The following is a 27,987-nucleotide window of genomic DNA, read 5'->3' on the forward strand; positions in this document are numbered from 1 at the left end:
GCGTATATTCAGCAAGAACAGAAATCAAAGAAGGGCATTGCAGTTAAAAAGCTGTAATGATAGAGTTTATTTCTGAGGAGTCACTGACATTCCAGAAATATTTGCAACTGACTTATTTTATAAAATGAGTTACGGAGCTTTTAATGTAAATTAGAAGGCAAAATCAAAGGGCAAGAGGGGTAAATGACTATGATTTTGTATTTTGGTTTTTAATCTGTTTTTCAGCTGGTTTTGCTTGCATACGATGACTGACCTGTACTGAGCTGATGCAGCCTTTTCTCTTACTTTAGCAAGGTTCTTGACCTTGATACTGCATCTAATTATATTGGGTTAGTTGTTTGAGGAGCTGCCATCTAATCTGCTCCCTGTTGGCCCCTGCAGATCTTCCACATGACCTACGATCTGGCCAGCGCAGTGGTGCGGATTGTGAACCTGATTGGGATGATGCTGCTGCTGTGTCACTGGGATGGCTGCCTCCAGTTCCTCGTGCCAATGCTGCAAGACTTTCCCGATGATTGTTGGGTGTCCCTCAACCGCATGGTGGTAAGTGCCTGCCCTGCTTGCTCCCTCACAGCCCTAAACCCAGGCCCTCCATCACAGCATCACCATTTCATCATCGACTAACATGGCATCATCACCCAGCTGCCCATTTGCCCCCATATCCTTTTAGAGCCTTCCTCCACTATCCAGCAGGCACTGGTAAAGCCATGGCACTGGGGGCATGGAGGCTCCACGGAGGCAAGGAGACAGTGTTAGGGCTGCAGAGCAGGAGCCAGCCCCAGCAGAACCTGTTGCCAGCTGCCTGCAGCAGAAGGCAGGAGCCAGGCTCCCCCTCCTGGCAAGAGACAGCAAAGAGCAAGAATGGCAACGGTTTTCTGCTGGGATCTGGGCATACTGAGCCAAAGGCAGGAGGCAGAAGGGGTCCTAGAGCCATCGCTGGGTCAATTCCATAGTTCACATTACTGCACCCAAGGAAACTGTTCAAGCCTTCTGCTTCATATCCACTTGAAGGGTCAGTGTGATCACCCACTCTTCTCCCTGGGGATCTGCACAATATCCCATTAGAGTGGGCTGAAACAGACTCTGCCAAGCCACGGTTCGGCTTCCCGTCATGGGAACAGTAGCCAGACTTCCCAATAACGTCCCAAGCTGTGCTGCTCACTCTGCTGCTTGCTGTGAGGGAGATTTACACGATATGGTAAATGCACAGGGAGTTCATGGTACCTTTCAACCATCTCGTTGAGAATTCAGAATCTTTTATTCAAAGGGACAATGTCCAGTTGATTAAGCAGCAAAAACTGACAAAGCTTAAAAAAATTACCTCTTAATGTAGCTCTTAACCTCCAGATTCCCCCAGCCAATTTCTTCTTAAAAAAAAAAAATAAAAAAAAATCAGGCACTCAAGCAGAACAGAACAAATGTAAAATGTATAAAAGATCTGGCAACTTTCCATGCCTCCCACATGTGGGCTCATGCTGCCCATGCCTGAGAAGAGTGAGCATCCACGAAAAAGTCGTCTGTTTGGCGTTTATTTATTCATTTCTTCCCTCTGCAATAATAATTTCACTTCCTGCTGTTGAAAGGTGCCAGACTGACAGTTCTGGAGACTAGAACCCTTTATTTATCTACAGCAGAAGAACAACCCATGCAGCAGCTGCCTTATCTTCCCCCATGCTGCCTTTTTATTATTTATATGGCAGGGGCAATGAACGATCAGGGCCCCATTGTGTTTATGCTATTCAGGTTCAAAAGGACATACAGTTCCTCATCCTGGAGAGCTCAGAGGTGCAGACAGTAATCATCCTCATCCAATGAAGTGATTTGGCCATGGTGCTCTTGCAGGACAGCTTCAGAGCAGCAGATTTGAACCGTGTTTCCTTTACCCTAACGTTGGGGTGAAGGCTGCTGTCTGATGGCAACAACTTTTATTTGCTTTTCCCATCCAACCCAGGGGGAAGAGGTAAAAACTAGGGTTGCAGAGTTATAAGTGTGAGTAGCAGAGTTGACTCAAAGGCCAGCAGCACCTTTTCACATGGTGAAAGGAAGAATAATCCAGTGGCTGGAGCACTGACTGAAAGTGGGACACCTGGGTTAGGTTCCCAGCTCTGTTCTGTGTGATCCCAGATAAGTCAGATGAGAGGCTTAGAGAGTTCTCCCTCCCCAGATGCTTCTGAGGATGAGTAAATACTGTAATGGTGGGTATCTGAAACAGCCTGAGAGACCTGGCGTTGCACTGCGTGGGTTGCCCAAATGCATGGCACAAGCTAATGCCAACTAGCTCTTGGTCACTTTTCACTCAGAGGCTGTAAAACCAGAAAAGCACTTGTGTAACCCAATGGAACGAAGAGCTGCAACCAGACTGGGATCAGAGCCTGATGAAGAAGGATACAAAATTAATTTTATATAATCTGGAAAGAGAGTCACCTGGGCCAGACTTAGCAGCAAGACTGAAGAGAGCGGGACAGGATGCATCCCACAGGCAGGAGGGCTCAGCAGAGTCTCCAGGAGAGGCAGGGTAGAAAGTTTCTATTCAGAGCAGAGTTTTACCAGACAAGGACACATGCTGCAGCACTTGTCTTCCCAGCCTTGAGAGCTTGTGAAGCTGGGAATTAAACTTGCCTTGTGTGATTTTTTTTCCACTTCTCCTCTGCAGCTAAATCACCTTCACTTTTTCCACTTAATAAAAGTGAAAAGAAATTATTATCTCAGTGACTCTCTCAGAAATGAAGCCTCAGGAAACTGGGATGAAGAACTGGTGAGATGGTTATGTGGTCCACCTATAGTTCAGGTGGCTTCCACTCCAGAAGCTGTACAGGAATATGCCAGCCCTAAAATAGCTTGAGTTTAGAACATTTAACAAAGAGAATAATTAGTTCTTCTGGAATCAGATAGTTTCTTCTCAATAAGGTTCTGTCCTCTAATCTCCTGAGATTTCCAAATGTGTCACTGGGACCAGTGGTGGATGTGGATGGCATGATTAGTGCAATAGTTTATGTATAGTCTATAGAGAAGTAATAGGAGAGGCCACTGAGTCAGGAAGCAAGAAGAAACCAGTGGTCTGGGCTGTTCTCAGACTTTGATGCCAAGATCTTGATGGTAGTTTCTAGAATGGCTCTGTTTGAGAGCTGTGATGGACCGGGTTGGGAGATGGGAGGCCAGAATGGTGTCTGTCTGTGACAGAGAGTCGTTAGGTTGGATTTGGGGGCATTCTGTACTGACCTGGTCACAGCTTTGAGGAGATAAATACACTTGGTGCACAACTGCCCTGATTACACACTGGAGCCAAAAAGCTGGGATGGAACCACTACAGAAAAAAAGGAGTTTTCTGAAGCTGCTACAACCAAGAGGAGCTGCAAGTGAGATGCCAAATGCTTTGGAGACTTTCTCCTTGAATATACTGGTGCTGCTCTTCCACCACTCCAGAGTTTCACACCTAGCCACTTGGCAGTCTGTAAAACCAGTTCTGATTCTGACACAGTAGGGAAGGATTCATCACCTCCCATCTGCTTCCTAAAGGTTTGATCCTCTTCCAGGGGATCTGTGAAGGGTCTGGTGTTGCCAAAATCATATCAGGGGCTCGATAAATCCCTGGGTCCAATTCAGCTTGATGTTTTCTACATGCACCATGTTTCATCTTTCACAGTTGTAGAAGGTGTGAGTCTCTGTATGACTTCTTTCTGAAGTGGCTCTGAAATGGCAGGGAAGGATGTTTGCAGTATTAATTGCTCAGCCCCAATCTCAGGGGCTTCAGCATTAGCTTCCCAACAGGGCACTTTATTAAAAAGAGAAATGCTAGTGAGTCAGCTGCAGAGCGGCATGTGTGCGGGCAGCAGCATCTCCCCAAGACCCTTGCCTGGCAGCTCCTCATCAGAGAAATCTGAGCTCCGCTGAGACCTGAAAGCTGCTGGAAACACGTGCCTCACTCCCCTGGGTATTGTGCTGAACTGATAAACCCTGCAGGAAAGGCAAATATCCCCATGTCAAACGCAGCAGCCTTGCATAGGAAATACTAATCATCTTCCTGCCTACCAAAAGAAGGAGAGTGGCTTTCCTTTTGAGCTTGGTTTAAGTGCTCCCCACCCTACAACACTTTCTTGTAGTGTTGCTGATAGAAAGGAGGGAGATAGGCGTAGCATGTGTTGTGGAAGACAGAGCAATCCTGCACAGATCACCTGTGTGATTCCTAACTCCCCCCAAGCCTCTGGTCCAGCAGATCCCTCCTACCCTCACTCCACAGGCATGTGAAGCTGTGTGGTAGATCTTCATGTTTTATAAAATCTGTCAGGGAGCAGCAAGAGGAGTGCTGGTCCACAACAGGGTATAAGCCAGGAGCCAAGGTGACCCCTGCACAGGCAGTGCCCTCGCCAACTAGGGCACAGTCTTTCCTGACCTAAACAGGGTGGGCAGAGCAGAAGTGGTGATAACAGGGTCCATTGACCATTCCAGTGAAGGCAGGATGAAAGTCATGTCCAGGGCCTGCCTGGGGAGTCCAGTTAGGAGCAGCAAGAGATGGGGCCAGAGGCAAGGCTGGAAACAAGGCTAAAGTGTATGTTCAGGGCCCAGGGCTGGGCACAGGTACAGCTGGCTCAGGCAAGGTCTAAGTGTCCAGGCCTGTGCTGAAATGGAGCTCCAGGAACAATGGGTGCATGGGTGGAGGTCTCAGGCAAGGCTGAGTGGGGCAATTAAGACTGGTGCTCTCAGAGTCCTGAGAAAATACCTTCTGTAGATCACTATGATCTCTTCCGTGATCTCTTCTGTGAAGGCCATGCAAAGCTCTCCTTGGAAATAAGTCCAGAACAGGCAGGTTCTGTCTGATGTGAAGTTTGACCCATCATCTCCATTTCTTGTCCCACTATTCCCTTCCTTTGAACTGGATCTGAAGGTTTGTTTTTCCAGCCCAACTAGTCCAGAGGAAGGCAGTGATGCTCAGAGGCCTTATTTCATAGCTTGACATAAGTGGTGTGCAGTAGCAAACCCTGAATATCAGCTCTGTGGTGAGATAAGATCACTGCTGAGACAAATGTGGGAGTTCACAAAAATGAAATACACCCTTTCACTACAGACAGCTCCTTAGTACTCTGAAATGTTAGTGGGTAAAGTCAGGCATGGCATTGTGCCCATGAACTGTGCCCCTACCCTAAGAATTTGCCAGTACTTCTCTGTGTCTTTACTTCTTTCTCTCTCTCTCTCTCTCTCTCTCTCTCTCTCTCTCTCTCTCGTCCTCTCCAGCAGGGTTTCAACCAGGCACACTCACATGTACATCAGATGCAGAACATCCTATCAGACACCCTACTGTTTCTTTGGGTGCTTCTGTAAGACACTGCAGAACTCAACACTGCCTTCGAAGAGTTCCAGGAACGTGTCTCCCAAGTTTTCAAGGGTGGATCTAAGCAGAGGCATTGCAGTCCAGACACTAATCCCAGATAAACCCTTATAGTCCTGCCAGTGTGGATGTTAAAAACAAGATAGTTTGAGAAGCGGCTTCAAAGTCATTTTAACTCCCTTTTGCAAATGCTCTTAGTGCCTGGCATGTGTCTGAGATAACATCCCTCTTGACTGTATTCAAGCACAGATCTGGAGCTCCATTTTAGCTTGCTTTGAGATTCGGTTAACGAGAAGTCATTTTCTTTCTGCAGTTTAAGGCCTCATTTACATACCCTAATGGGCCATTTTAGCCACTCCGGTATATTTGAAGTACAACCCTCTCACCACGGGGACTGGCACGGTGGTATGGTGAGTATAGGAGTATGGCTGTCACAGAAGCAAGCTGTATCAGTCTAAGGCACCGTGATACTAGCAAACTTGTGGCCACAGTATATTTGGAGCCACTACTACTAGTCTGGCTTAAAGTACTGCATTCTTGACCTGCCTGCTTATTCTGCAGAAGACAAGAGTGTAGAGCAGGCCTAAAAAATAAAGATATCCTGAGACCTATAAGCAAAGAGTCATCACACAGAGTGTGCCATGAGGATCCAGTGCTCTTCACAGATGCTCAAAGAGCTCAGAGGTTGTGTCCTAAAGGTAATTGCTTTGAAAGGTTTCCCCTTCATGGAAGTGCCTCTCTTTCAGCTGTCCTTGATCTCTTCTCCCCACAGACGACGTTGCTCGGGAGTTTTTTTAAACACTCTGTGTTTTCCTCCAGCTCTCGCCCCTCAGTCTGTCATTACTCAGCATTCTCCTCAGTCTGGCATCAAGCAGGCTGTCCTCACAGGGAGCCATGCTGCTGATGGGAATTGGGGTTGTGACTTGTAAGTGTAGAGTTCCCAGGGAGTCAGAAGTGTTTCTGCAGGCTACGGGGGCTCAGTGGTGTTGGATGTTCTAGTTTTGGATGACTAATTCCTACAAAACACTGGCAAGCTTCCTCGTAAACAACACTCCTGAGCAGCACGTTGCTGGAAGAATGGCTTTTAAAACTTGAACCTGCCTGATACCCAGGATGTTCCTCTTCAGCTCTGATCATTTGTGGCCATTTAAGACACTGGCAGCCAGTTTCCTGATCTATCAAATTCCAACTCAGCTGTTCTTCTTCTGTTTCCCCAAATTCCCTTTGGGATTTCAGCTTGGCATTTCTTTTCTCACTGCTCTCAATTCTGTTGTGGAAATGTGCTGCCCTGTTAAACTACTGCCACGCTGAACTCAGAAGGCAGCAGCATTTCTGCAATGTGCAGCGAGAAGTGCCTGCATGGGAAAGGAATTAATTGAACAGGGAAGGGATGGGACAGGACACCTGCACTACTGCCTCTGCCCCCGTAAAACCGGGAATGTGCTGCCCATCTTTACAAGGGATGCACCGTTTTAAGCAAAGGTTGGTCAAGAGTGACTGCTCCTGCTTGTTGTCTCAGGATGGTGACTTCCCTTCTGAAGGATGGACAATAGATGGGCTAAAGCCATCAAGTTTACAGCATTTGTGTGGTGATTTCACTGGGCTGGCACTGGGCTGGCAGCCAAACCCAGCCACTCACTCACTCCCCACCCCCAGGTGATAGAGGAAGGAACTGGGGCAAGGGTAAGGAGACTCGTAGGGTGAGATAAGAACAATTTAATCACTGAAATAAAATAAAACTTAAAATAATAATGATATTAAAATAATAATGATAATAATAATAGTAATAAAATATGCAAATGAGTGATAGACAGTGCAATTGCTCACCACCCGCCGACCAAGCCCAGGCTGTTCCCAGATAACAATTCTGGAGGAGCAACAATCCTGAACTGAAACCACAGTCCTGGAAGAGCAAGAGCCCGAGCGAAAGCCAGAGAGAGCAAGAGAGGAAGAGCCCCTCATGAATGTCCTGCCCATTGTGGGACAAGAGATGGAACAGCCCATTGGCAGAGCCAAATACCAACTGAGCTGATTCATTTAAATATTCCTCATCCCCTTAGATCTTGCGCTTGCAGACTGACAAAGCACAAAGTCCTTCACTCCCAGTGACACATATGCAAATATTGGGATGTTCTCAGTGTTTCTGTCCTAACAAATCCCAGCTGAAATCCAAAATACAGCGCTGTTCTAGCTGCTGAAAGGAACCCAGCTCTGGCCCAGATAAAAACCAGGACAATTTGCCATTCTCTAAGTGCAGGGGCCACGGCTTTATGACTGCTAGTACTACCAGGCTGAGGGAATGGGAGTGTGGCTCCTGGAAATGTTAACAGTGAAGATGCAGAGATGCCTGTGTAAGGTGTGTGAGATGCTTGATGCCTTCACAGATCAGAAGTGGGTCTGCAAAGTGACAGAAAACCTGAATGGTGGAAAAATGGACCCCCACACTTCTTTGGCTAGGACTGTAGAAGCCACAGCATAAACCTGGGTGAGGGAAAGGAGCAAGCGGATTCACTCTGGTGCTTACACCTCAGGCAGCCCCCGTGGTCGCATCCCCCCTGCTGCCGTGGACAGGCAGCAGAGTCCAAACGCTCTTTGCCTTCATCTGGAGTTGGCTCCCCCTTGGGCTGCGGCTCCTCACACATTGGCAAGCCAACTGCATAGCCAGGAACAGACACCAATGGCCACATTGTCTCTGTTGACTCCAGGGTAGATTTTTCCATTGCAGGAGGCAAACAGGTTCCTGCTTTGTTAGGAAGGTGAGCCCAGACAGGCTGACGCCTGCAGGGAGCACTCTTCTGGGGCTGTGAATGTGCTGCTTCTTCTGTGTCTGCTTCGCTGTCACTTCTGTTGCTTTGCCCTTCTTGTTGCAGTGTGAATAGGGCCTGCCTTGCATAATGTAACTGAATATGGCCAGGGTAACGCTAGCGCCTGTCTTTGTCCATGTGCTTGTCTCCTAACCGAGCATTAACACTCTCCAGAGGTTCCAGCTCTTTGCCACAGCTCACAAACAGCAACAGTACACTTTGTTTCTGTTTACTACTTGTACGCTTACCGAAAAATTTCCATCAACATTAGCGACGCTCAGAGAGCTGTTTGCAGAGAGGTCATCAGCCTTCCACCTGATTGTGATTAGATCCTTCCAAGGAGGTGTCCTGTAAACTCCAGGGCTCTTAGCCTTACTGGTCACTGGTGCTGAGGCTGCTGCATCTCTCCAAATGGAGTTCACAAAAGTATTGCTCGTCTATCTGACAAGCCCCAAACCAGCCTTCTGTACAATGACCCTTTAATTTGCTATGGTATATATATCTGCACAGCTATATCCATAATGTTAACACCTTCCCAGGAACAGAAAGCAGACTGATGAATGTACAGATTCTGTGCTGCGATGACTGTCACTGTAACAGAGGTATTTTTTTCACATACCTTGTAATAGCAGTGTGTGATGACAGTGCATTTACTTTACAAGGTTTTGTGGCAAGGACTTGCTAGCATATAATACCCACAGGATAGTAAATGTACCTTGAGCTGTTGTGTGAGCTCAGGCTAATCAGAAGAATCATTAAACTTCTGCTGTTTTTTCTCCCTATCCCATGATGTAATTATTGAGGTGCTTCTTGCTTTAGTTGCAGGCACAGGGTGTCCGAAAGAAGCAGTTGGCATCAGCTGGCTTCTCACAGTGGTTTATTGTATCTCTCAAATCAGACCATTTGTAGTTTTCTCAGCTCCCTGAAAAAGGCCCTGTTTTACACTGAGAACTAGCTGTCTGGACATTGTTGTCTTAATTTTCTGCCCTTCCTATCTCTGCAGGTAATGACCAGAGATCCTGACCATTTCCTAAACTGCTGGGGAGTGATTTTTCCCACTTTAAGATCTTACTGCTAGCAACCTTGCTCAGGCTGTCTTTTACCAGTTCTCTGTTAAAGTCCATTTCCCAGTGGAGTAATCTCCTTTGCTTCAGTTCCTTCTCCAACACATTGGTCATTTTGGAAATATCCCAATGCCTCATCTCAGTTTATCGCAGGTTATCAGTGTGTCAGACTGTCTGGAAAGTTTTGTTGGGAAGAGTACATGGAATCTGTAAAAACCCTGGCCAAAGTCAGTTAACGTCAGATGAGTAAATGTGTGCTTTTTTTCTTTTTTTTTTTTTTTTTTTAAAGTGGAGTGTGCCCAACACTTCCAAACCTTCAAAGACTTAAATTGCTTGTTTAATGTATAGAGGTGCTTTAAGCATGGACTTTTGGGTCTGATGTGAGGTATCCTTTCCTGAAATGTGTTCATCTTGGAGAATGTCTTGTCCCACTGCTAAAGCTTTGTCTGTCTATCTGTCTCTTTAGAATGACTCCTGGGGGAAGCAGTATTCCTATGCGCTGTTCAAGGCAATGAGTCACATGCTCTGCATTGGCTACGGGCAGCAGGCGCCCGTTGGCATGTCAGATGTGTGGCTCACTATGCTGAGCATGATTGTCGGTGCCACCTGCTATGCCATGTTCATCGGCCATGCCACAGCCCTAATCCAGTCTCTGGACTCCTCACGGCGTCAGTACCAGGAAAAGGTAAGGACTGGGCTTTGCAACCCTTATGTGACCCAGGGGTGGGTTACGCACTGTCTGGAAGAAGCCAGGGGTGTCAGTGACCCATGTGAGAGACCAAAGGTGCAGTATCTTTGTTACCACAACAGTTTATTGGTAATTCAGACTGTGGTAGTTTCACCTGTTTGGCTTGCAGCCAAATGATGTGAATGTTCCAGAATGTGCAGCTTTTGTTTAGCAAGTACTTTCCTTAAGGGTATCCAGATTATTCACTTCAGTGCTCATGACTGAAGCTATGTAACAAACCCCGAAGCACAGATCAAAGCTCGGGAGCTCCGAACAGGCTCCCCAGGTAGCTATCGAATTAATTGCACAGTAGTTGAATTGCATAATGTAGGGCACGGACAGAAATGTCACCACTGATCAGGTTACCACTGCAGCGGCTGTAACTGGTGGTGGTGATTCAGCCGATGAAGGGTAACTCATGGAACTGCATCGATTCCTTCCCTCATTCTGTGCCTTCAGTATGTTGCTGTCTGCACAATGACTTTTTGTTATCTAAAGCAAAGAGGTTGCTGGTGTACTGATACTTTTCCCTCTAGGACATAGACAGGCAGAACTTCTGCCTTCAACTCTGGTTGAACCAGTAGACCTGTATCTCCACAAAACAGGAGAACTAATTGGAGCGTGACTGTGTACAACTAAGGGCCTGGGTGGCTCAGAGGTGGGGAAGAGACTTCACCACAAAGACAGGAGGTTACTTTCAGGCGTCACCAAAAGCAACTGTCCTCAATTAGTAGGGCTGAGGATGCCATAGGCAAGGAGGTGTTATGGTCAGGCTCTTATGGCTATGTCTGATCTGAAGATTAAGAGGAGGAAGAATTAGTTGCTAGCCCTATTCTGAGCCTGCTAGGTGCAGTTAGATTAGGTGAAAGGGTAGCTGTTTACTCACTTGAATGTGAGTAAACTATGACTAGCATGCCCAGGCTAACTGAATTTTAAGTTCAAGGAGGAGGTGGGAGAAAGGATTTGTTAGGTGTCCTAGGAACAGGTTTGAGACAGGGATTACCATGCTGGTCACGGAAAGAGAGTAGGGCAGAGAGAGAAAGCAAAGAAGACCAGAGGCTGAATCATGCTTTGAGGATAGGGAAGATCTCAAACCACAGCTAGAGCTAAAAGAGGGAAAAAGCCCAGGAGAAGAAATGTGGAGGGTTGGGATGCAACTAGAGCACTGAGTTTTGCGTAGAACTTTACCAGTGTGTTACAGATTAGCTGGACTTAATTCTAATTGAGAGAAAGGCATGCCAAAGAGAAGGACACTGCAGCACAAGGAATGCAAGCTGATCAAATCTGTGTATGCAGAGTATTCATTAAAATATATTTGAAGTAGCATAGAAGTTGAGGACTGATTTGCACATCCAACCACCTGGTTAACCTAGCCACAGCCAAGTTTACGCTTGCGGGACTGGATGCTACGATTTTTTTCTCCAGCCACGTCTGAAGACAGAGGCAGAACTTGACCCTGGAAGTTGGATTCCAGTCAGTGCTCAGGGAAATCAGTCACCAGTAAGCCATCAGGGACTGCGGCAGGGGTGGCAGAAGCAGTGTGAAGCATTAAAGCCCTATTAGAATATGGAGATGTGAATGAGAGGGTTAATAGATCCAGGAGAAAAGGTTTGTAACAAAAGCAGTGGGTAAAGGATTTAACAAAGGGTGTATTTCTTGTGTAATGCTTATAGCAGGTTCATTTCCCAAAGTATTCTAGAAATAAAGCCTCAGGGATTGAGTACGTTCATTTTCCTCTTGCAGATGGGACAAATGATGGTTTTAAAACAAATATGTATTTACTTTCTGCATTCCTTAGCACTCGAATAGCCATGATTAAAATGAGGCTGCTTTGTGATTTGCAGCCCTGCAACTCAATTTAGTTCAGTCCTCATGGGACAGTGTCTGTTGAAGCATATTATGAGCAAAGAATCTCAACAAGTTTGCAGGTCGATTGGTAGAAGCAGGCAGCAGTTTAGAGACTTCTGCTGAGTACACCTTTGGGCTACAATCAGGGCTCTGCCCTCAGCAGAGGCTCAGGCTACAGAGACTTTAGCAGCTGTTTTGGGAGTAGCTGAAGAAAGGAGAGACAGCGAGGAGGGAGAGGAACAGCAGAAATACCATAGTAACAGGACAGAAGGTTACAGACTAACTGTACTGACAGGCTTTGCTTTGTGTAAACTTAAGGACAAGGTTTGGGAGTGAGTTTGTAGTGAAGTTTCAGATTGTTTAGATCTTTGCCAAACCACCTTGTTCTTCCCTGGTACAAACAGGGCTTTTGAGAAGAGGAGTAAAAGCCAAGACGTGCTGTATGTTGGCTTCAGTAGGAGTCTCATCTCACTCTGGGTTGGCTTCGTTGAACATTTGGACACTCAATCCCTGTCCTGTCTAAATCTTTTTCTGTAGCATCTGACTTCACGCTATGCTAGTTTCTGTAAGGCAGGGAAGCTGTATAGGATTGATGGGGTGGTAGGAAGCATGGAGAATTTGGAGAGGGAAGTTGCACCCTCCAAGACAAGTGTGGTGCTGAGGTTTCCAAGTACAAGCGGAGAGTCCCATGTGGCATGGAGCACTCACACCGGCTCAGGCACTGGAAGTGGCTCAGCCATCATTTAAGTCTGGCTCTGTGCCTCCCTTAAAAAGCTCTGAATCAGAATAGCTCTTTAGATCTGGCACTCTGAAGTGACTGTTTTATTTCCAGTCCCAGAGGCATAGTTAGAAGGGACCTGTCTGTCCCATCTTGCGTTGCGGAGTGTCTTACGCCCTAAATTACTTGTCCATGGTCACAGAAAGACAGTGGCAGGATCAGGGGCTGACTCTTACCTCTTAACCTCAGTCTGGTGTCTAACTCCAAAATATCTTTGCACCCGAGATTGATGTCTTATTTCCTACATGCGAGAAAATATTACTACCAGGTCCCATCCTGAAGGGTTCTGGTGACAGAAAAATTTCCCAAAGTCATGTTGTGCAGCTACGTGTTATAACTGATTTGATCTGACAGCTCTGACCTAAGAGAGGAAGCCTTTACATACCTGTTCTCACCCAATGCTCCTTACCACTGTTCTCAACCATTTCACCCTTGTACCCCACCTCTCATACTCCACAGACCTTTACTGAGCTGATTTCTTTCTTCTGGGTTAGTTTTCTGCCAGATTAGTGGGTTGAATTAGCTTATTGTAGAGTCCAGTGAGTGTCAGAGCTGGTGTAGGGTGATGGTGGAGGAGGTCCATGAGCAAGAGCAGAGGTGCAAGGCCCTTTTCAGCTATTCTTGGATCAGCTCAAGCCTTAACATGAAAGTTCATCAATGACTCTGAAATTACCCCACAACTCGCAGGAACTGTGGCTCACAAGAGAGGAAGAGTGTTTCCTGCCCAGGAGTTGAATAAGCTAGACTGATATGCCAGTTATTTTCATGCTTTTTGCAGGTTCCTCTATTGATTTCTTTCTCTAATCCTAAAGCTCAGCTGGATTAATATTTATGTCAAGTCACCACACACCCACCCCCATCCTCCCCAGCAGACTCTGCAACCTTGAGGCTTTCGGGAGCGGTGATTATGCTGCTTACTGCAGCCATGCTCCTTGGAACAAAGCAGAGAGAGACTCCGGGCTTCACTCTGCCATCCCAGCAGGATGCCAGCAGTGATGGGCATCCTGCAGAGAGGCTTGGCTCTCCCGTGTTATCTTCTCAGGTACATATGGAGGAATGACTGATGAGAGATAGGAATTGCTGCTGTCAGCATTGCAGAGCCCAGCAAAGCTGTAATCTCTCTTCCCAGAGCCTCATCTCTCCTCAGGATCTGTCTGCTACACTGGCATTCCCTCGAGCCCTCTGCTCTCCACATTCAATCCCCTGCTCCTCCTCCCCCCCAAACCATCACTCTCTGAACTATCCAATAAACCCTCAACTATCCAATGCCTCTTGTTCTTAAAATATATCTTAAAACTGGGTAGATACTTGGATATTCACTTGTCATTCTTCTGAAGAAGCGCCTGCTGCAGCACAGTTGCAAGCAGGCAAGCAGGTTACACTAAAGAGAGAATCACTTTCTAAATCCTACAGAAGCACTAATGGCATCACCTCTCAGCCCTGCTCAACCATCAGCACAGTTCTACTTGCCACAGTTTTATCTCATGGTCTGGCTATCCAAGCAAAAAAACACTTTACTGTCTTAATTATCAACATTTCAGCCCTTCTGTCGTCATCCTGAATTCAACATTGAATTCAACAAAGAGTAATTGGGGAAAATTTAGTAGTTGTAGAGGCTGAAGCATAACAACTGGAGCGTGCCATCTCTGTAGCAGAGGCGAGGCCTGTATTTGTTAGAGGAAAAGTGAGACACTGCCGTTGTGCCTGCCTGCTGCAATGAGAGCAGAGATCTGTCTTCTGGGCTTAGTCAGTCCTTGAAGACCAGCAGTATAGAGTCTTATTAGGCAACAGGTTTAAGGACTGATTCTTTTTTAATAGTATGTAATTAAACTGTGGAACTCACTTCTACAGGGTGCTGTGGAGGCCCAACGTTTGATTAGCCTCAGAATATTTAGATAAATTCACATAAGGAAAATCTTTCAGGTGTTATTGAATGCTAAGATGGAGATACAACCCCTGGCAGTGGATATCCCTAATCTGCTTTTTGTCAGAAAAGCTAGGAGGGTATGGCCAGGAGCTGGACTGCTGTGTGCCTCTTTTATTCTTTCTCCTCTTCCTCAAAGCACCTAAAACTGTCAGTCACACCACCAGGTGAGAGGACCCCTCAGCCTGACCCTTCATGGCTGCTCCCGTGTTTATAAGTCGTGTTACTGTACGGTTTGGCGTTTGGAACTGCCTCCAAATGAAGGTGTACAGGGAATTCGGTGCAGAGAACCTAGCTGAGGTCCTGGATATATTATAATCACATTAGGCTGGCAATATGCCCTTGCTGATTAGCCCCCTTTAAGCACAGCTAATTAACCCAAGCACAGCACTGTACCGAAGCCGTATTAATTCTTGTGGCTCCAGGGTTGGCTTAGCCAGTGCTACCTTGGGGACGACACAGCACAGATACATTAAAATAACTAATGTCAGCTGCTCTCTTAGCGTGGAGTTGGGCAAAGATTGCTGTTATTCTGCCACAAACCTGTCAGATGGGAGATTTCATGTTGATTACCACTCTGAACAGGATTTGAAATGCCATTCCCTAGATAATTGGTCACCAGTGTCTGTAGGTTTTCAGGTGGCATTCCTAGAGTCCAAAGGGGTTATGGAGAAGTCCTCTCCTGAGCTAGCATCTCAGTTCTGGATGTCAGGATGCAAAGCCACCTTTACTCTTCTGGTCATGTGTGCGAAGGAGAGGGTAGGCAGCGTGCAGCACTCCACAAATTAAAGGAGTCTGGTAAATCTAATCAAATGCAAAATTTAATAAAATTTCCTAATTGGAGAAAGTTTGGAGTGCCTTGCTTTATCCTGTTATGACTGCACTAGTTGTATATGACCTCAGTCTGTTAAGAGATGGCCTGAGAACTATTAAGCCCCACGTTACAGTCAATCAAAGTATTTGGGGTTGATAACAAGGCTTATAAATGATGTACTTTATTGATTGTGTCTAGAAGTGCTGGGCTCAGTGTCTCAGCACTGCTTTTAGGTGTTTTTTTCTGTAATCAGGACTGGGTTTTCTGTCTGGTTTGCAGTCTTGCGAGTGAAAGGAGCAAGGTTAGGTACAGCTTAAGTTACTAGGACGGGTCCAGCTTCCCCATGACATACTAAAGAGTGTCTGGAATAGTAAAGTGTCCCTCATCCCCACCTTCTCTATTTACCCACCCATATGTGACAGTAGGTCCAAGGAGGTTGCCAAAGAATTGCAACCTGATGTAAATTGGCTGTCCTTTGAGTGGGGATTTGGACCAGATGACCCTTAGAGGTCCCTTCTATCTTCTGTCATCCTTTGACTCTGTTTAAGTGCTTTAAGGCAGTGAGCAGTCAAGATTCTGTGACAATGGCTGGCTTAGGATTGTGCATCCAGTGTTTCAAGGCAGCTGTTCTTTTACAGACAGCACATCCATCTCGATTTTAGAAGAATGTTTGTAAGAAGTAGGTAATGGAGTGGCAAAAATAATGACTTGTTCAGTTCAGCTCAACCAAAAAATCAGAAATTTGTGTCAATTGTTTTAAGGTTATTTAATTCTTTTCATGAAGGAATCCTGGGTTGGTTATAAAATTGAAATGTTTTCTGAATGAAAACCTAATGATTACTTTTAAAAACATCTTGCAGTGCAAATTGCCTTCCTTTTATGGCCTTAACTAAACTGAGGTCAAGTAGTTTTTGTTTTTGCAGAAGAATATTTCATTGGTGAACTTACATGCAGTACCCTCTCTGTGCTCACATGAACGAGGGGAGAAAGGAGTCGATGTCGTTGCAGTGTCTTTGTAACACATCTTTACAGAAGGAAAAACCGAAGCTGCCTTCTGTCAGTTAGGGATTCATCTTGGTTTGCTGTATCAGAGGTACTGTGATTATAGCTAGGATTTTAACATCTTATTCCTGAGAGTGGAAGCCACACAAGTAGTTCTGTTCTTTGAGCAACATTGATGACAGCCTGCTCTGAGCAGTATGTCTGTGCACGCACAAGCACTGTGTGTGTTGTCACGGAAAAAGAAGGTGCTCCTGCCTCAGCAGTTCTTCATATCCCAGTGTGGGATTTCAAACTTCATTATCAGTTTTGAAATTCATTTTGGCACTTGAACTGTAAATAAATAAAAAAATGCATCATAATGCAAAGCACTAAGCCTCCCTGCTGAGCTGTCTCTCCTGGCAAAAGGCTGCTCCCAGCAGTACTGATTTCAAATTGCACAGACTCACTGTTCCTTTTTCTTCATTTCTGGCCTTTGTCTGGTGGCAGATTTTACCTCATCTCTCTTGTTGTGCTCCTCCAATGAAAGTAGTATTGGTCTCTTTTTCCCCACCACACCTCCAGATATGTGGATCTAGTGACACGACCTGACATCTCCAAAATATCCTGTGATATGAATCATAGAATCATCGAATGTTGTGAGTGGGAAGGGACCCACAAGGATCATCCAGTCCAACTCCTGGCCCTGCACAGGACAATCCCAACATTCAGACCATGTGTCTGAGGGCCTTGGCCAAATGCTTCTGGAATCTTGTCAGGCTTGGTGCCATGACCACCTCCCTGGGGACCCTGTTCCAGTGCTCCACCACCCTCTGCCTAAAGAACCTGTTCCTCATGGCCAACCTCAACCTCCCCTGCCACATCTTCCTGCCATTTCCTCTGCTCCTGGCATTGGTGGCCAGAGAGAAGAGATCAGCGCCTGCCCCTCCTCTTCCCCTTGGGAGGAAGTTCTAGACCGTGATGAAACTCTCAGTCTCCTCTTCTCCAGGCTGAACAATCCAAGCAACTTTAGCCTCTCCTCATACGTCTTCCCCTCTAAGCCCTTCACCAATCTGGTGGTCTCCTCTGGACACTCTCCAGTAGCTTTAGATCCTTTTTATCCTGTGGCTCCCAAAACTGCACCCAGTACTCGAGCTGAGGCCGCACCAATGCTTAATGAATAAGAAAAGATTCACTGACTGGGTCCAAAATTTCCTTGTGCTGGACCACCGAATTACACTAGGGTGGGACTTCTCAAACCTAGCAAGGCATTCTTCTCAAGTGCCTTTCCCAGGCTGGAGCAGTCATGGAAAACAAGCTGTTTCCATAGCCCTGATGTACAGATTGTACATAATACATTTGTCACTGCACGACCTTGCCGTGATGCACAGGATTAGACCTTAAAGCTGAGCACCTCTAAGAGCAGACAAACAGGGTATTGCCCACAGCATTTAATGCAAAAAAAATTGTCTCAAAGTTCTTGGATCTGCTCTCCTAGGACCCCTGAAGTTAGCACGTGTTTCCATTGCTTGCAGCCCAGCCAGGCCGTGCCTTCTGAGTGTGTGACTGCAAGCTCAGCACTGTGTGCTGAATGGCACCATCCCCCATGGCGAGGTTCCCTGGCTTGTGCTGTGGCCAGTGCAGCAATGCAGCCGATGGGAGGAAGTAAACAACTGTTTCATCAGGCTCATAATTGACCCTACTCAGTCTGTTGACATCTCACAGCCCAGAAATGGGATTGTCTGAAGCATAATCCTTGCCTGAATAGGTACTGATTAACAACAAGGGGAGGCAACTACAGCAGCTGATCGTTACAGCCACCCTTGATGTAATGACTGTTGTCTAGAAAGTGGGAAAAAAAGCTCCAAGAATTTTCTGCTAATGTCTGTGGTCTTTGTAACACAGCAAGAGATAAAGGGCCTGATTCTAGGTAAGATAATTTCTGAAGGTATCACTGCAGTACGGATAAAAGTGTTCCATGTTTTTCATCATGTAGTAATATACAACACTTATAAATCATCCTCCTGTAGCACACTGAGCTAGTGCTGGTACAAAAATTAACGCAGTCTTTGGAAGGACTCAGAACCAGGACGTTAGGTGCAGCTTTTTGCAGAATGGAGGTAGCTATCAAATAGCTTCCAAAGCTGAAGAGTAGACAGAGATGGGTTTAAATTTAGCTCATTAATCAGAAAGCAAAAGCAGCACTGATAGTGTTCGGCACTGCACTAGATGTGGTCTGAGTTGTTCTGGTTGAACTGGTATTGAAATAACCACCAGCTCCTCTACAACCAGCTACAATTTGCCACACTGATCCAGCACCCACTACCACTCCCCTCATGTAGGCACCCCAACCATCTTTCTGCTTACTAGTTCACTTTATTTCCTCTGGTTCCTTCTTTGAAGGAACTGAGCTCCTGCTTCAGCCTCACCTATAAGCCCATTCTCTTGCTGCCTGGGGGCTGGAGGGTGTGGGGAGGCCGGCATATGCCTGAACACAGACTCCCCTCAACCACTTCCCTATTGCTATGGAGAAGACACGTTTAATATTATGAATGTAAAACAGCAGGACAGCGCTCATGAGCATGAGTTTGTGTGTAGAGCCAACAGCATTCAGAAGTGTTGCAGACTCAGGATAAACTGTGATAGCCTGCACCAGTAACAGTTCTCAGCAAAATTTCAGGAAGAGAAAAGATCAAAATTAGCTAAGCTATTACTGATGCTAAATATGATCAAGCATGGATCTCTGCAAAGGGAAACCAACAAAGATCATGCACCAGCATGATTTTATTGTGTTACCATAGTTCACTTTTCTTCTCTTAAACCACTCATTCCTGGAGTCATTTGACTCCATGAGAATGTGTGTCTTGATCATTTTGAGTAAGATGTATAGCTGGTTGTAGAACAAATCCTGAGGATAGGAATGCAAATGGCTTAAAAGACAGAAAAATTGAACTCTGCATTTATTTGGTTTTGATGATTACTGAGTGCGGGGGAGCTGCACTGTTCTACTCCTAAGCATAGGTCAGAGAACATAAAGCAAAGATGCAACTGTGTCCCATCAAAACACTCCATCTGGTGAATCTCCTGACCTTTACTCCTATGAAGAATTAATCCACTTGAGAGATCCACAACATTGTACGTCGTGGCTGCTTATGTGTATCTTAATCCAGTCTCTCAGGATATATACTGCCAGCATTTGAAATACTGTCAGAGCATCCTAATTTTTCACTTAATTGAAAATGCATTTCTCTGCTTGGTCCTCCTTTTTCTTACACAAGTGCATCTGCTGACTTCCACAGAGTCCAGATATGGAGACTGTGACCAAGATTAAACTTTGTCCCACAGTGATTTCAGCCTATTTCTGGAAGGATGCAAGCAGTACAGCCCTGTACAGGTGTGATAATTTAACTGCATAAACCAGGACAATAGAAAATGTTTAAATTTATCTTTGGATAGAGGAAGACAAGCATCCCAAGTGCCTTCGTGACAGGAGGTTATGTGTGTGTGCCCATGTCGGTGGGCATGCTGTGGTGAGAATGTATAAATGTGTTTGAATTATCGAAGATGCAAAAATGGAAATCAGTGTTTCTCTGAAGGTCTGAAGAGTGATGTGTGTGGACCAAAAGAGGACTCAAAGAGGTGTCAGTGCCAGGACTGGGATGGGAGCAGCTCTTCTCAAATTCAGGATCTTCTTTGTATTCAGAAGTAGGGCAAGTAGTCCAGCCTTTTCAGCCAGTGATTTATTACTGCCAGAGAGAGGATGATTCATGCTAGAGATTGAAGGCATGGAAGGAGTTAAAAATATTTAGTTCCCTTTAGACTGTGAGTGAGCTGAGCTTTGGTAGAAGGGGAGGGGAGCAGTGAGACAACCAGGGAGACTGGCCAGTTATAGAAGGAAAAATACTCAGCTAAATGTTTCCTTTTGAGACATTAATAGTTCCTTCAAGGGCTTATTTGAGGAAAAACAGACTTAAGAAAATGAGTTAGGATTTAAATAGACTCGATTGTCTTCAGAGAGATTGAAATAATTCCTAAATGAGTCTTTTTAGTTGAACTCAGAGAGCCCACTAATCTCTGCGCCTTCCTCTGAGCACAGGTCAGAGTGAGGACATGGAGACAAGTAGGAAGCCTGAACAGAGAAGTGCAAGGGAGAAAGGAGGCAAAAGGGGCTGTCAGGTTAGGCCTGGCCATGTCTGAAAGGAACTCAAAGGGGTGCCAACCCAAGGGGGCATGAGGTGGCTTTAGAGAGTGCCAGTGTCAGGGCCTCAGTTAAAAAAGAAGACCTGTAAATTCAGAGTTATCAAGAAGTTTTTAATTCCCATGTGCTCTGCTGTTGATGTTCACCAAACCTTTACCTTTACCCCTTTGCTTTGTCCCACCACTGAGTGTTGCTGGTGACCTCAGGAGTGATCTCGTTGAAAGCTCAGGGCTGAGAAGAGACTTGTACCTCCCACTACTCTTTGAAAGGCCCTCCCTCATGCAGTTTTTACGTGGCCTTCAGCCTGGCTGAGCAGCTCCAAGGAAAGGGGGAAGACCCCACATGAATCTTCAATTTATCAAACACAGAGAGAAGGGGCTGATGCTTTCATTTCTGAGCACCTCTGCAGACTCCATCTCTGTGCCAGGGAGAGTTAAGAGCCCACAAAACTCTCCAGCTAGCGTGGGTGAGAGGAGGTAGCATGAGCAAAAACAGGAGAGCCAAGATGTTAACTATGACAGAGAATGATGGTTACTTATTTTACAATTTTCTTTTATAACCATGATTTTAAATTGTAATCGGAAGCAGAACCTTTTTTTCTGGTGAAGTAAATTTGTCCTGGTTTTACGCTAGCCTTATCTAGGGACAGTGATTGCAGGAGAATCTGATGAGCCCTAGGGAATTTACAGAGCAGTAATTTATTGCTCTTTGTTACAAAGCAATAAATCCACGTACAGTAGTGAATAAGCAGAGTCTGAGTCGCCCCATCCAACCTGTGCTTGTGAATCTGAGAAGCTGGGGGTATTTTTCCCAAGAAACAAAGGTCAGTTGAAGATTGATCATAAGTGCTTATGGTGGAGAGAAGAGGGGTAGCGGGCAGGTGGCCAGCAGCAGGTGATGAGAGGCATCTTGTGACACTGGTCAATGTTACAATTCAAGACATTGGGCTAAAATTAAGAATATAAGGTGACATTTTTTGTAAACAACTTCTTCAACAAAAATAGAGCATTAAAACAAGCAGAACTGTTTGTGGATTTAGGATAAATTTAATAAACCTGAGTCAGCAAAAGCTAGTGCCTAATGATTTCCCTTTTCATAATGAGTGTCTTGCATGTCCTATGACCAATTTGCCAGGTCCCATGGATGTCCCAAATGCCACAATGCATCTCCAGTGGTAGTAGACATGTGTGTTTAGATATCCGAGCCAAGCCCTTAAAATTTCTGCATTTAAGAGCATAACCTGCAAAATCCTCTATGGGCTAAGTGAGTTGTCCACATGTGAGATGATGGTTTCTACTCTCTTTCTCTTCCTCGTTCAGGAGCTGCAGACGGTGCAGCACCCAGCATAGTGCTGCCTGACACAGCTCCCTGCCAGTCTCTACAGAACTTCTGCAATCCAAATAATAAAGTGCAGTGTTCATTGCCAATTCTCTGCCTGGCTCCCTGTGGGGTGGTGGTGACTCGCTTGACTTTGATCATGCTGTAGTGATCATGAATATTTACAGCCAGCTCGTCTGCTGCTAGCTACAGACAAAAAGCTCTGGAAATGCCAGGAAACCCCGAGTGTCCCCTCTGCCACCTTGGCTTCTTAGAGTAATTCCTTCTTCTCTCTGGTGCAGATCAAGTTGTTAACATGCAAGGCAGTGCCAGCACAGACTGTACTGAGAGCAGAGTGACACTGGTGTGTGCAGGGGAGCTCTGTAATGAGCAGAACTTTGGTAATTAGGCTCTTCAGCATAAGCTGCAGTAAAGGGACATTCAGGGACAGATTTATCAGGGAGAAGAGGGGAAAGAGGGATAGCAAAGGGGGAGCATAGTCCTGTTGTCAGCATTATTTACTATGGTACATGCTCAGGATCATGTTCTGTACTGCACACCAGTGGGAGGGAGCGTGACCATTGCAATGCACATACCTTGTCCCTGCAGCACCTTCAAGGCAAGTGGAACCATTTACAGTCCTGTGCCCTTGAGAAAGTGTCACTTCCTCATAGAAAGCACCATTCATCCTCAAATACTGCTCTGGCATCAGTCACTGTGCCCTTGTGTTCCCCTCTAAATGACATGATGGAAATACAAATCATTAAGTAAAAATACAGATGGGTTAGCTAGTATGAGTGCATGGGGCAATAGGGACCCAGCAAAAGGTGAAGAAAATCTGGACCTGTGCCGCCCTAGGTGGGAAAGCAAAAGTGCCATCATAGCCAGGCAGATGGGAACACAGAGGAGAGGAAAAGCAGGGCACAGGTACTGCAACTGCAACCGAATAACTGTCAGAATTCTGTCTGTGTGTGTCCTTCAGTTTGACTGTGAACATCCAAGGCAGGACCATGTTCTGCTGTTGGTACAGCCCCTGGTACCTGGCTGAGGCCTCGAAGTGCTGCACTTACTGGTCCAGAGCCAAGCTGCCAGGTCGTACATCCGCCATTCCATGTGCCATAGAAAAGCCTTCTGTTGAGGGCACATTGTACTTCCCTTGCTCTCATTCTGCACAGGGCTTGGATAGACTTTGCTCAGCATTATTTCCTGAGAGGAGATTCCCAGCTGAGAACTTCTTACTCATCTCTGCTCCCAGTTTTTGCTGCATGTGTAGTGGAGAACAGGAGCCTGGACTGCTCAGCACCCAGGGAGTGAGGAGTTGTCTCCACAGTGTAACTGGCTGAGAATAAGTTTAGAGGTTAAAACATGGGGAATCTAACAAAGGTGTCTGCAAACTCCCTTTGTGTTCAGACAGCTGCTCTCTCCAGCACCAGATTTATCTACCTAGGCCTGGCTTGGCAGGAAGGAAGCAGGTATGGGTACGGTCTAGTATGTGTTTGCCCATGAGAGGGCGCCGCTTGTTGCACGTCCTGGTAACTCTTTCTCTTCCTCTCTCTCCTGCACAGTACAAACAAGTGGAGCAGTATATGTCCTTCCACAAGCTCCCCGCAGACATGCGGCAGCGCATCCATGATTACTATGAGCACCGCTACCAGGGGAAGATGTTTGATGAAGAGAGCATCCTGGGAGAGCTGAGTGAACCCCTCCGAGAGGTAAGGACGGGACGCTGAATGGGCAATGCATGTTCCTGTCATCTCGGGCAGCCGTGGAGTTCCCAGTGTGCAACCTCTTTTCTCAGTGCTTTGAAGGGGACACCATCAGTTGATGGGAGTGGTAGGAGATCAGTTTTCCCATCAGCACTGGTTCTGTTTGTGCTCTAATGTCATGCCCAGCAGAGACAGCACATCCACGTATCTGAGCAACCACAAAGGCACCATTTTGCTTGAGGCTGTACCTGTTCCTGTGTTGTGCCTAATTTTCTGGGAGAGCAAGGCCAAGAAGGACATGATCCACTGCTTGACTACATCTCTGTTGGAAACAGTTTCATTCAAAAGGCATGATGGTCCTAGCCATTGGTGTATGTCCAGTATTCCCTTGCCTTGATCACAGCAGAAGTCACTGCTGTGGAGAGAGAAACCCAGGCCTTTGGCATTTGCAGGACTCCTGCCTGAGTCTATTAATTGCTGCAGCACAAGTGATGTCTGACATAAAGGCAGTGGGGGCTGCAATATGCAGGCCCTGCCACCCACTCAGCATGTGAAATAGGTGCATCTTGGCATCTTCTGAGGCCATGGCAAGGTCTGGCAACATCAGGCAGCCGTGGAGTTCCCAGTGTGCAGTCTCCTTTCTCAGTGCTTTGCAGGGGACACCATCAGTTGATGGGAGTGGTAGGAGGTCAGTTTTCCCATTAGCACTGGTTCTGTTTGTGCTCTAATGTCATGCCCAGCAGAGACAGCACATCCACGTATGCATCTTGACGTCTTCTGAGGCCATGGCAAGGTCTGGCAACGTCCTCACCATTCCCAAAGAAACCCTGCAGGAGAGCACTCTGGAAAGTGCCTTGCTATTGCCTCACACTCTGCAAGACCCCTTCCCTCCCCACGCTCACACGCACTACTGCCTGGTATGGCATCTCAGTAACCTCCCACCTTGTACTTCCTAATATTAATCTGTATCTCATTTATTTATATAAACCTCTGTGCAGTGTGCTGGCCTCATCTTTGCTCCATCCATCAGCTGTACCAGCATATAGAGTCAAAGGAAAGGAGGAGCCTCCTAGCAGGGCCCACGCTTGAAAGGAGTCTCTAGAGAGAACCTTCTCCCCTAGCCAAAGCCTGGCAATGCGGGTTCTCCCTAGTATATGCCTCTAAAGTGTTACCCACAAGCACCAGAAGCGGTCTTCCTCCTGTCTCCCCCCCAAGTCACATGCCTCCATAGGAGAGAGAAGAGCTGAGGATCTACTAGCCATATATTAAAACTAAAGAGTCTAAAAGGCCAATCCTGTAAAGAACCCCAGTGAAGAGGAGAGAGATGCTTCCCCAGCCTTCTTTCTTCCTGCTCCAATCATCCAGATCCTCCTTCCTTGCTTGGCTGGAGAGTGTTGTGCTGAGGTGATTTACTCAATATCACTTGCTGCTGCTCTCTGAGTCTGAGCTGGCATGGCACAGAGCAACTCCTGTGCAGTGGAAAGTGCTGTCATAGCCTCCGAGTGACACCAAACCACAGGAGGAGGCACAGTCCCTGTCTGCTATATGACAGCTGAGCAGCTGAATTGAGTTTTCTTCATCTGAGGTTGATGATCCCACCATGCCCCAGTGACTGGTGGGCACCTCTCCCTCCCCTCTCTTGTCACTGTCCCCATCTGCCCAGGATAATTCTTCCTCTAAGCACCTTGGCACGTTTATGCTGTTTAATATCTCATTGACAAGGAAGGACAACAGAGAACATAGGCCTGCCAAGGTGAGTTACATTTTCCCAGAGAGGAGCCCTGGGCTTTTTCATGCAGCATTTCACCAGTGCTATGCACCTCTTTCACTGTTCAAAGTTTCTTGCAGAAAGAGGTATATTGTGTGTTTTAGGGAGGTTGAGGGGTAGTGTCCCTGCTCAAAAAGAAAGCATATGAATGAAAATGGTGAAGCCTGGTGTCAAGCTGTCAGCTTCAGCTCGCACTGCTACGTGCTCTGAGCATCCAGAGCCCATTCCAGCCTGCACTGGGGAAGCCACACTAAGGGAACAGCTTTTTTATATTTTTTCCCCACTTTCTAATGTACAGGTCAAGTGGGGGATCTTCACAGGTTATTAGATGTTGATTAAATATATGTGTGTGTCTTTTCTGCTCTCTGTCCTGTCTTTTCTCCCCCCCCTCCCTCCCCCTCTCTTCTTTCTCTCCCTTTTGCATCACATCATGATCAGGAAATCATAAACTTCAACTGCCGGAAGCTGGTTGCCTCCATGCCCCTCTTTGCCAACGCAGATCCCAACTTTGTGACATCCATGTTGACCAAGTTGCGATTTGAGGTGTTTCAGCCAGGGGACTACATCATTCGGGAGGGCACCATTGGCAAGAAGATGTACTTCATCCAGCACGGGGTGGTGAGCGTCCTCACCAAAGGCAACAAGGAGACCAAGCTGGCAGATGGCTCCTACTTTGGAGGTGTGTGTTCATCAGTCACCTTTACGTAGCGATACCTACTGCTATTGCTCAGGTGTTCCTTAACTTGTCCTGGACACACAGGGATGGCAGCATGTGCAACTGATACCCCACGCACCTCCTCCTCCACCCTCTGTCTCTGTTCATCTCACCTGTCTTGCAGCTTCCCATATAGTAAATTGTGCAGTGGGAGGTGACTGAGACTCATGGGCAGCACGAAAGCCTAGATAATAAATAATAGCAAAACAGAGAAGGGAAACTTAGTTCTTGTAGGTTCATTTCTTTTTGCCCCAAGCAAAATGACAGATCTGTGAAGCTGAGAACCTAAAGGAAAAAAAATGGAGCATTCTCAATTCTCCAAACACATTTATAGTGTTGCCTAGTCCTACTGTCTGGCATCTATCATATGAGGTACTGTATAAACACAGAGGGAAAAACATAGTCCATCATCTGCCCAGCCTGTGGCTCAGCAAAATGTCAGCAGGCCGGTGTGATGTGTCAGCAGGCAGGTGTGATGTATCAGCAGCAGGGCTCTGGAACAGTGAAACTAGCATGAGGGCAGAAAAGATTGTAAGAGAAGATTTAGGATATTGCTCTTACGAGTAACACAGAGACACCCTTCCTATCAGACCCTGTAGAGACCTCACTGACAGCCCAAGACAGACATTTCTCTGGTAGAGGCATGTTTCAGTACAAGCACTGAATGCCCCACAATTAATGGCCTATTGAGAGGGGACAGAATGAAACCTGCCTTTCCTTCCCTTCTGTAAGGCCTTTTCTCTATTAAAAAAATCCCTATCTTGCAGTTCCTACGCTCTTCTTAGACTCTCAGTTCCTGTGAAACAACCTGTCTGTACCTACTTGGAGTACAAGGATTTTGCACATCTCTAGCAAGTTGGGTCAGTTTACTGGGATTTGGAGTTACAGGGTGGGAGTCAGGATACCCCGACTCTGACAGATTGGATTAAAATTGCCCAAGACATTCATTGTGGTTTAGATACCAAACACACATGGCATGGTGTCATAAGCATCATTTCCTTAGGAGAGCAGCCTAATAAATAACCCACTGAAAACCTTGTAGTGCTGCTATATCAGTGCTTTGGGGCAAACCTAGAATGAATCCTGAGAGTGGTGCTGGTGGAGTGACACCCAACATACAGCACAGAGAAGAATCCTGTCAGTCTTTAGATCACACCAGCTGTCTTAGCTGCCCATACTGTGTGTGTCATCAGTGGAAAAGCAGGACTCAGTAGCTCTTTGCTGAGTGTTCAAGGACCATCTGTGGCCAAGTCAGGCATTTATATTAGGTTTAAGGGTTTCTGCTCTGTAACCAGCTGAGCATCCTCCTGGGAGCAGGTGACTGCAGTGTAAATTCACCAAGAGTTAGTGGGTGCCACTAACTTGGCTTTCCCTGACAATCTGTAAGCTTGTGACATATCTACAAAAATCCTTGAAAAGACAAATATTCTGGATGTGGCGATCAAAATTACTGCAAGGCCATGGATCAGCACAGAGAGAGAAGTGGTTTCAATGAGGGCAAGGCTTGACCTTCTGCTCCCAGTGCCCATGAGGAGCTGGAGAAAGACAGCTTCTCCAGTCTGAATGCACAAATTGTATCTTTGATAATCCACTGAAACAAAACTTGTCTAGCTAATTAGATCAGCAGAATCCCTGAGGGGCAATTGTGTGTAGCAGCTGCCACAAGTGAACCCCCTGGTATTTTTTAACTGCTACTTCGTATGCAGAATGTTACCATTGTTCATGTTTTCAGTGGGAGAGCAGGTAAAGTCCAGGCTGGTTGGCAGGCAGGACTGCCTGTGAGTGACGGTGACAGGTCTTGTATCTCAGGGGTGATGGTTTCTATCCCCATGTTCTCAGGCTGGGTCTTTCATTCCAGAAATTTGCCTTCTGACCCGTGGCCGACGCACAGCCAGCGTGCGAGCTGATACCTACTGCCGGCTCTACTCCCTCTCAGTGGACAACTTCAACGAGGTGCTAGAAGAGTATCCCATGATGCGACGAGCTTTTGAAACCGTGGCGCTTGACAGGCTGGACAGAATTG

General features: G+C 46.4%; 1 protein-coding gene across 1 annotated transcript; it reads left to right on the forward strand.

Annotated features, from left to right (window-relative positions):
* Positions 1-381: 381 nt before the first annotated feature.
* LOC104517710 (potassium/sodium hyperpolarization-activated cyclic nucleotide-gated channel 4) lies at positions 382-27,987 on the forward strand (the record flags this gene model as incomplete). Its single annotated transcript, XM_010176835.1, has 5 exons — positions 382-543; positions 9,658-9,876; positions 23,341-23,487; positions 25,688-25,928; positions 27,823-27,987. Coding segments are annotated over 5 exons (934 nt in total), but the record flags the coding sequence as incomplete, so codon positions are not given.

Source organism: Antrostomus carolinensis, unplaced genomic scaffold (assembly GCF_000700745.2).
Source record: "Antrostomus carolinensis isolate BGI_N321 unplaced genomic scaffold, ASM70074v2 scaffold14871, whole genome shotgun sequence".
In the NCBI taxonomy this organism is placed as follows: Eukaryota; Metazoa; Chordata; class Aves; order Caprimulgiformes; family Caprimulgidae; genus Antrostomus; species Antrostomus carolinensis.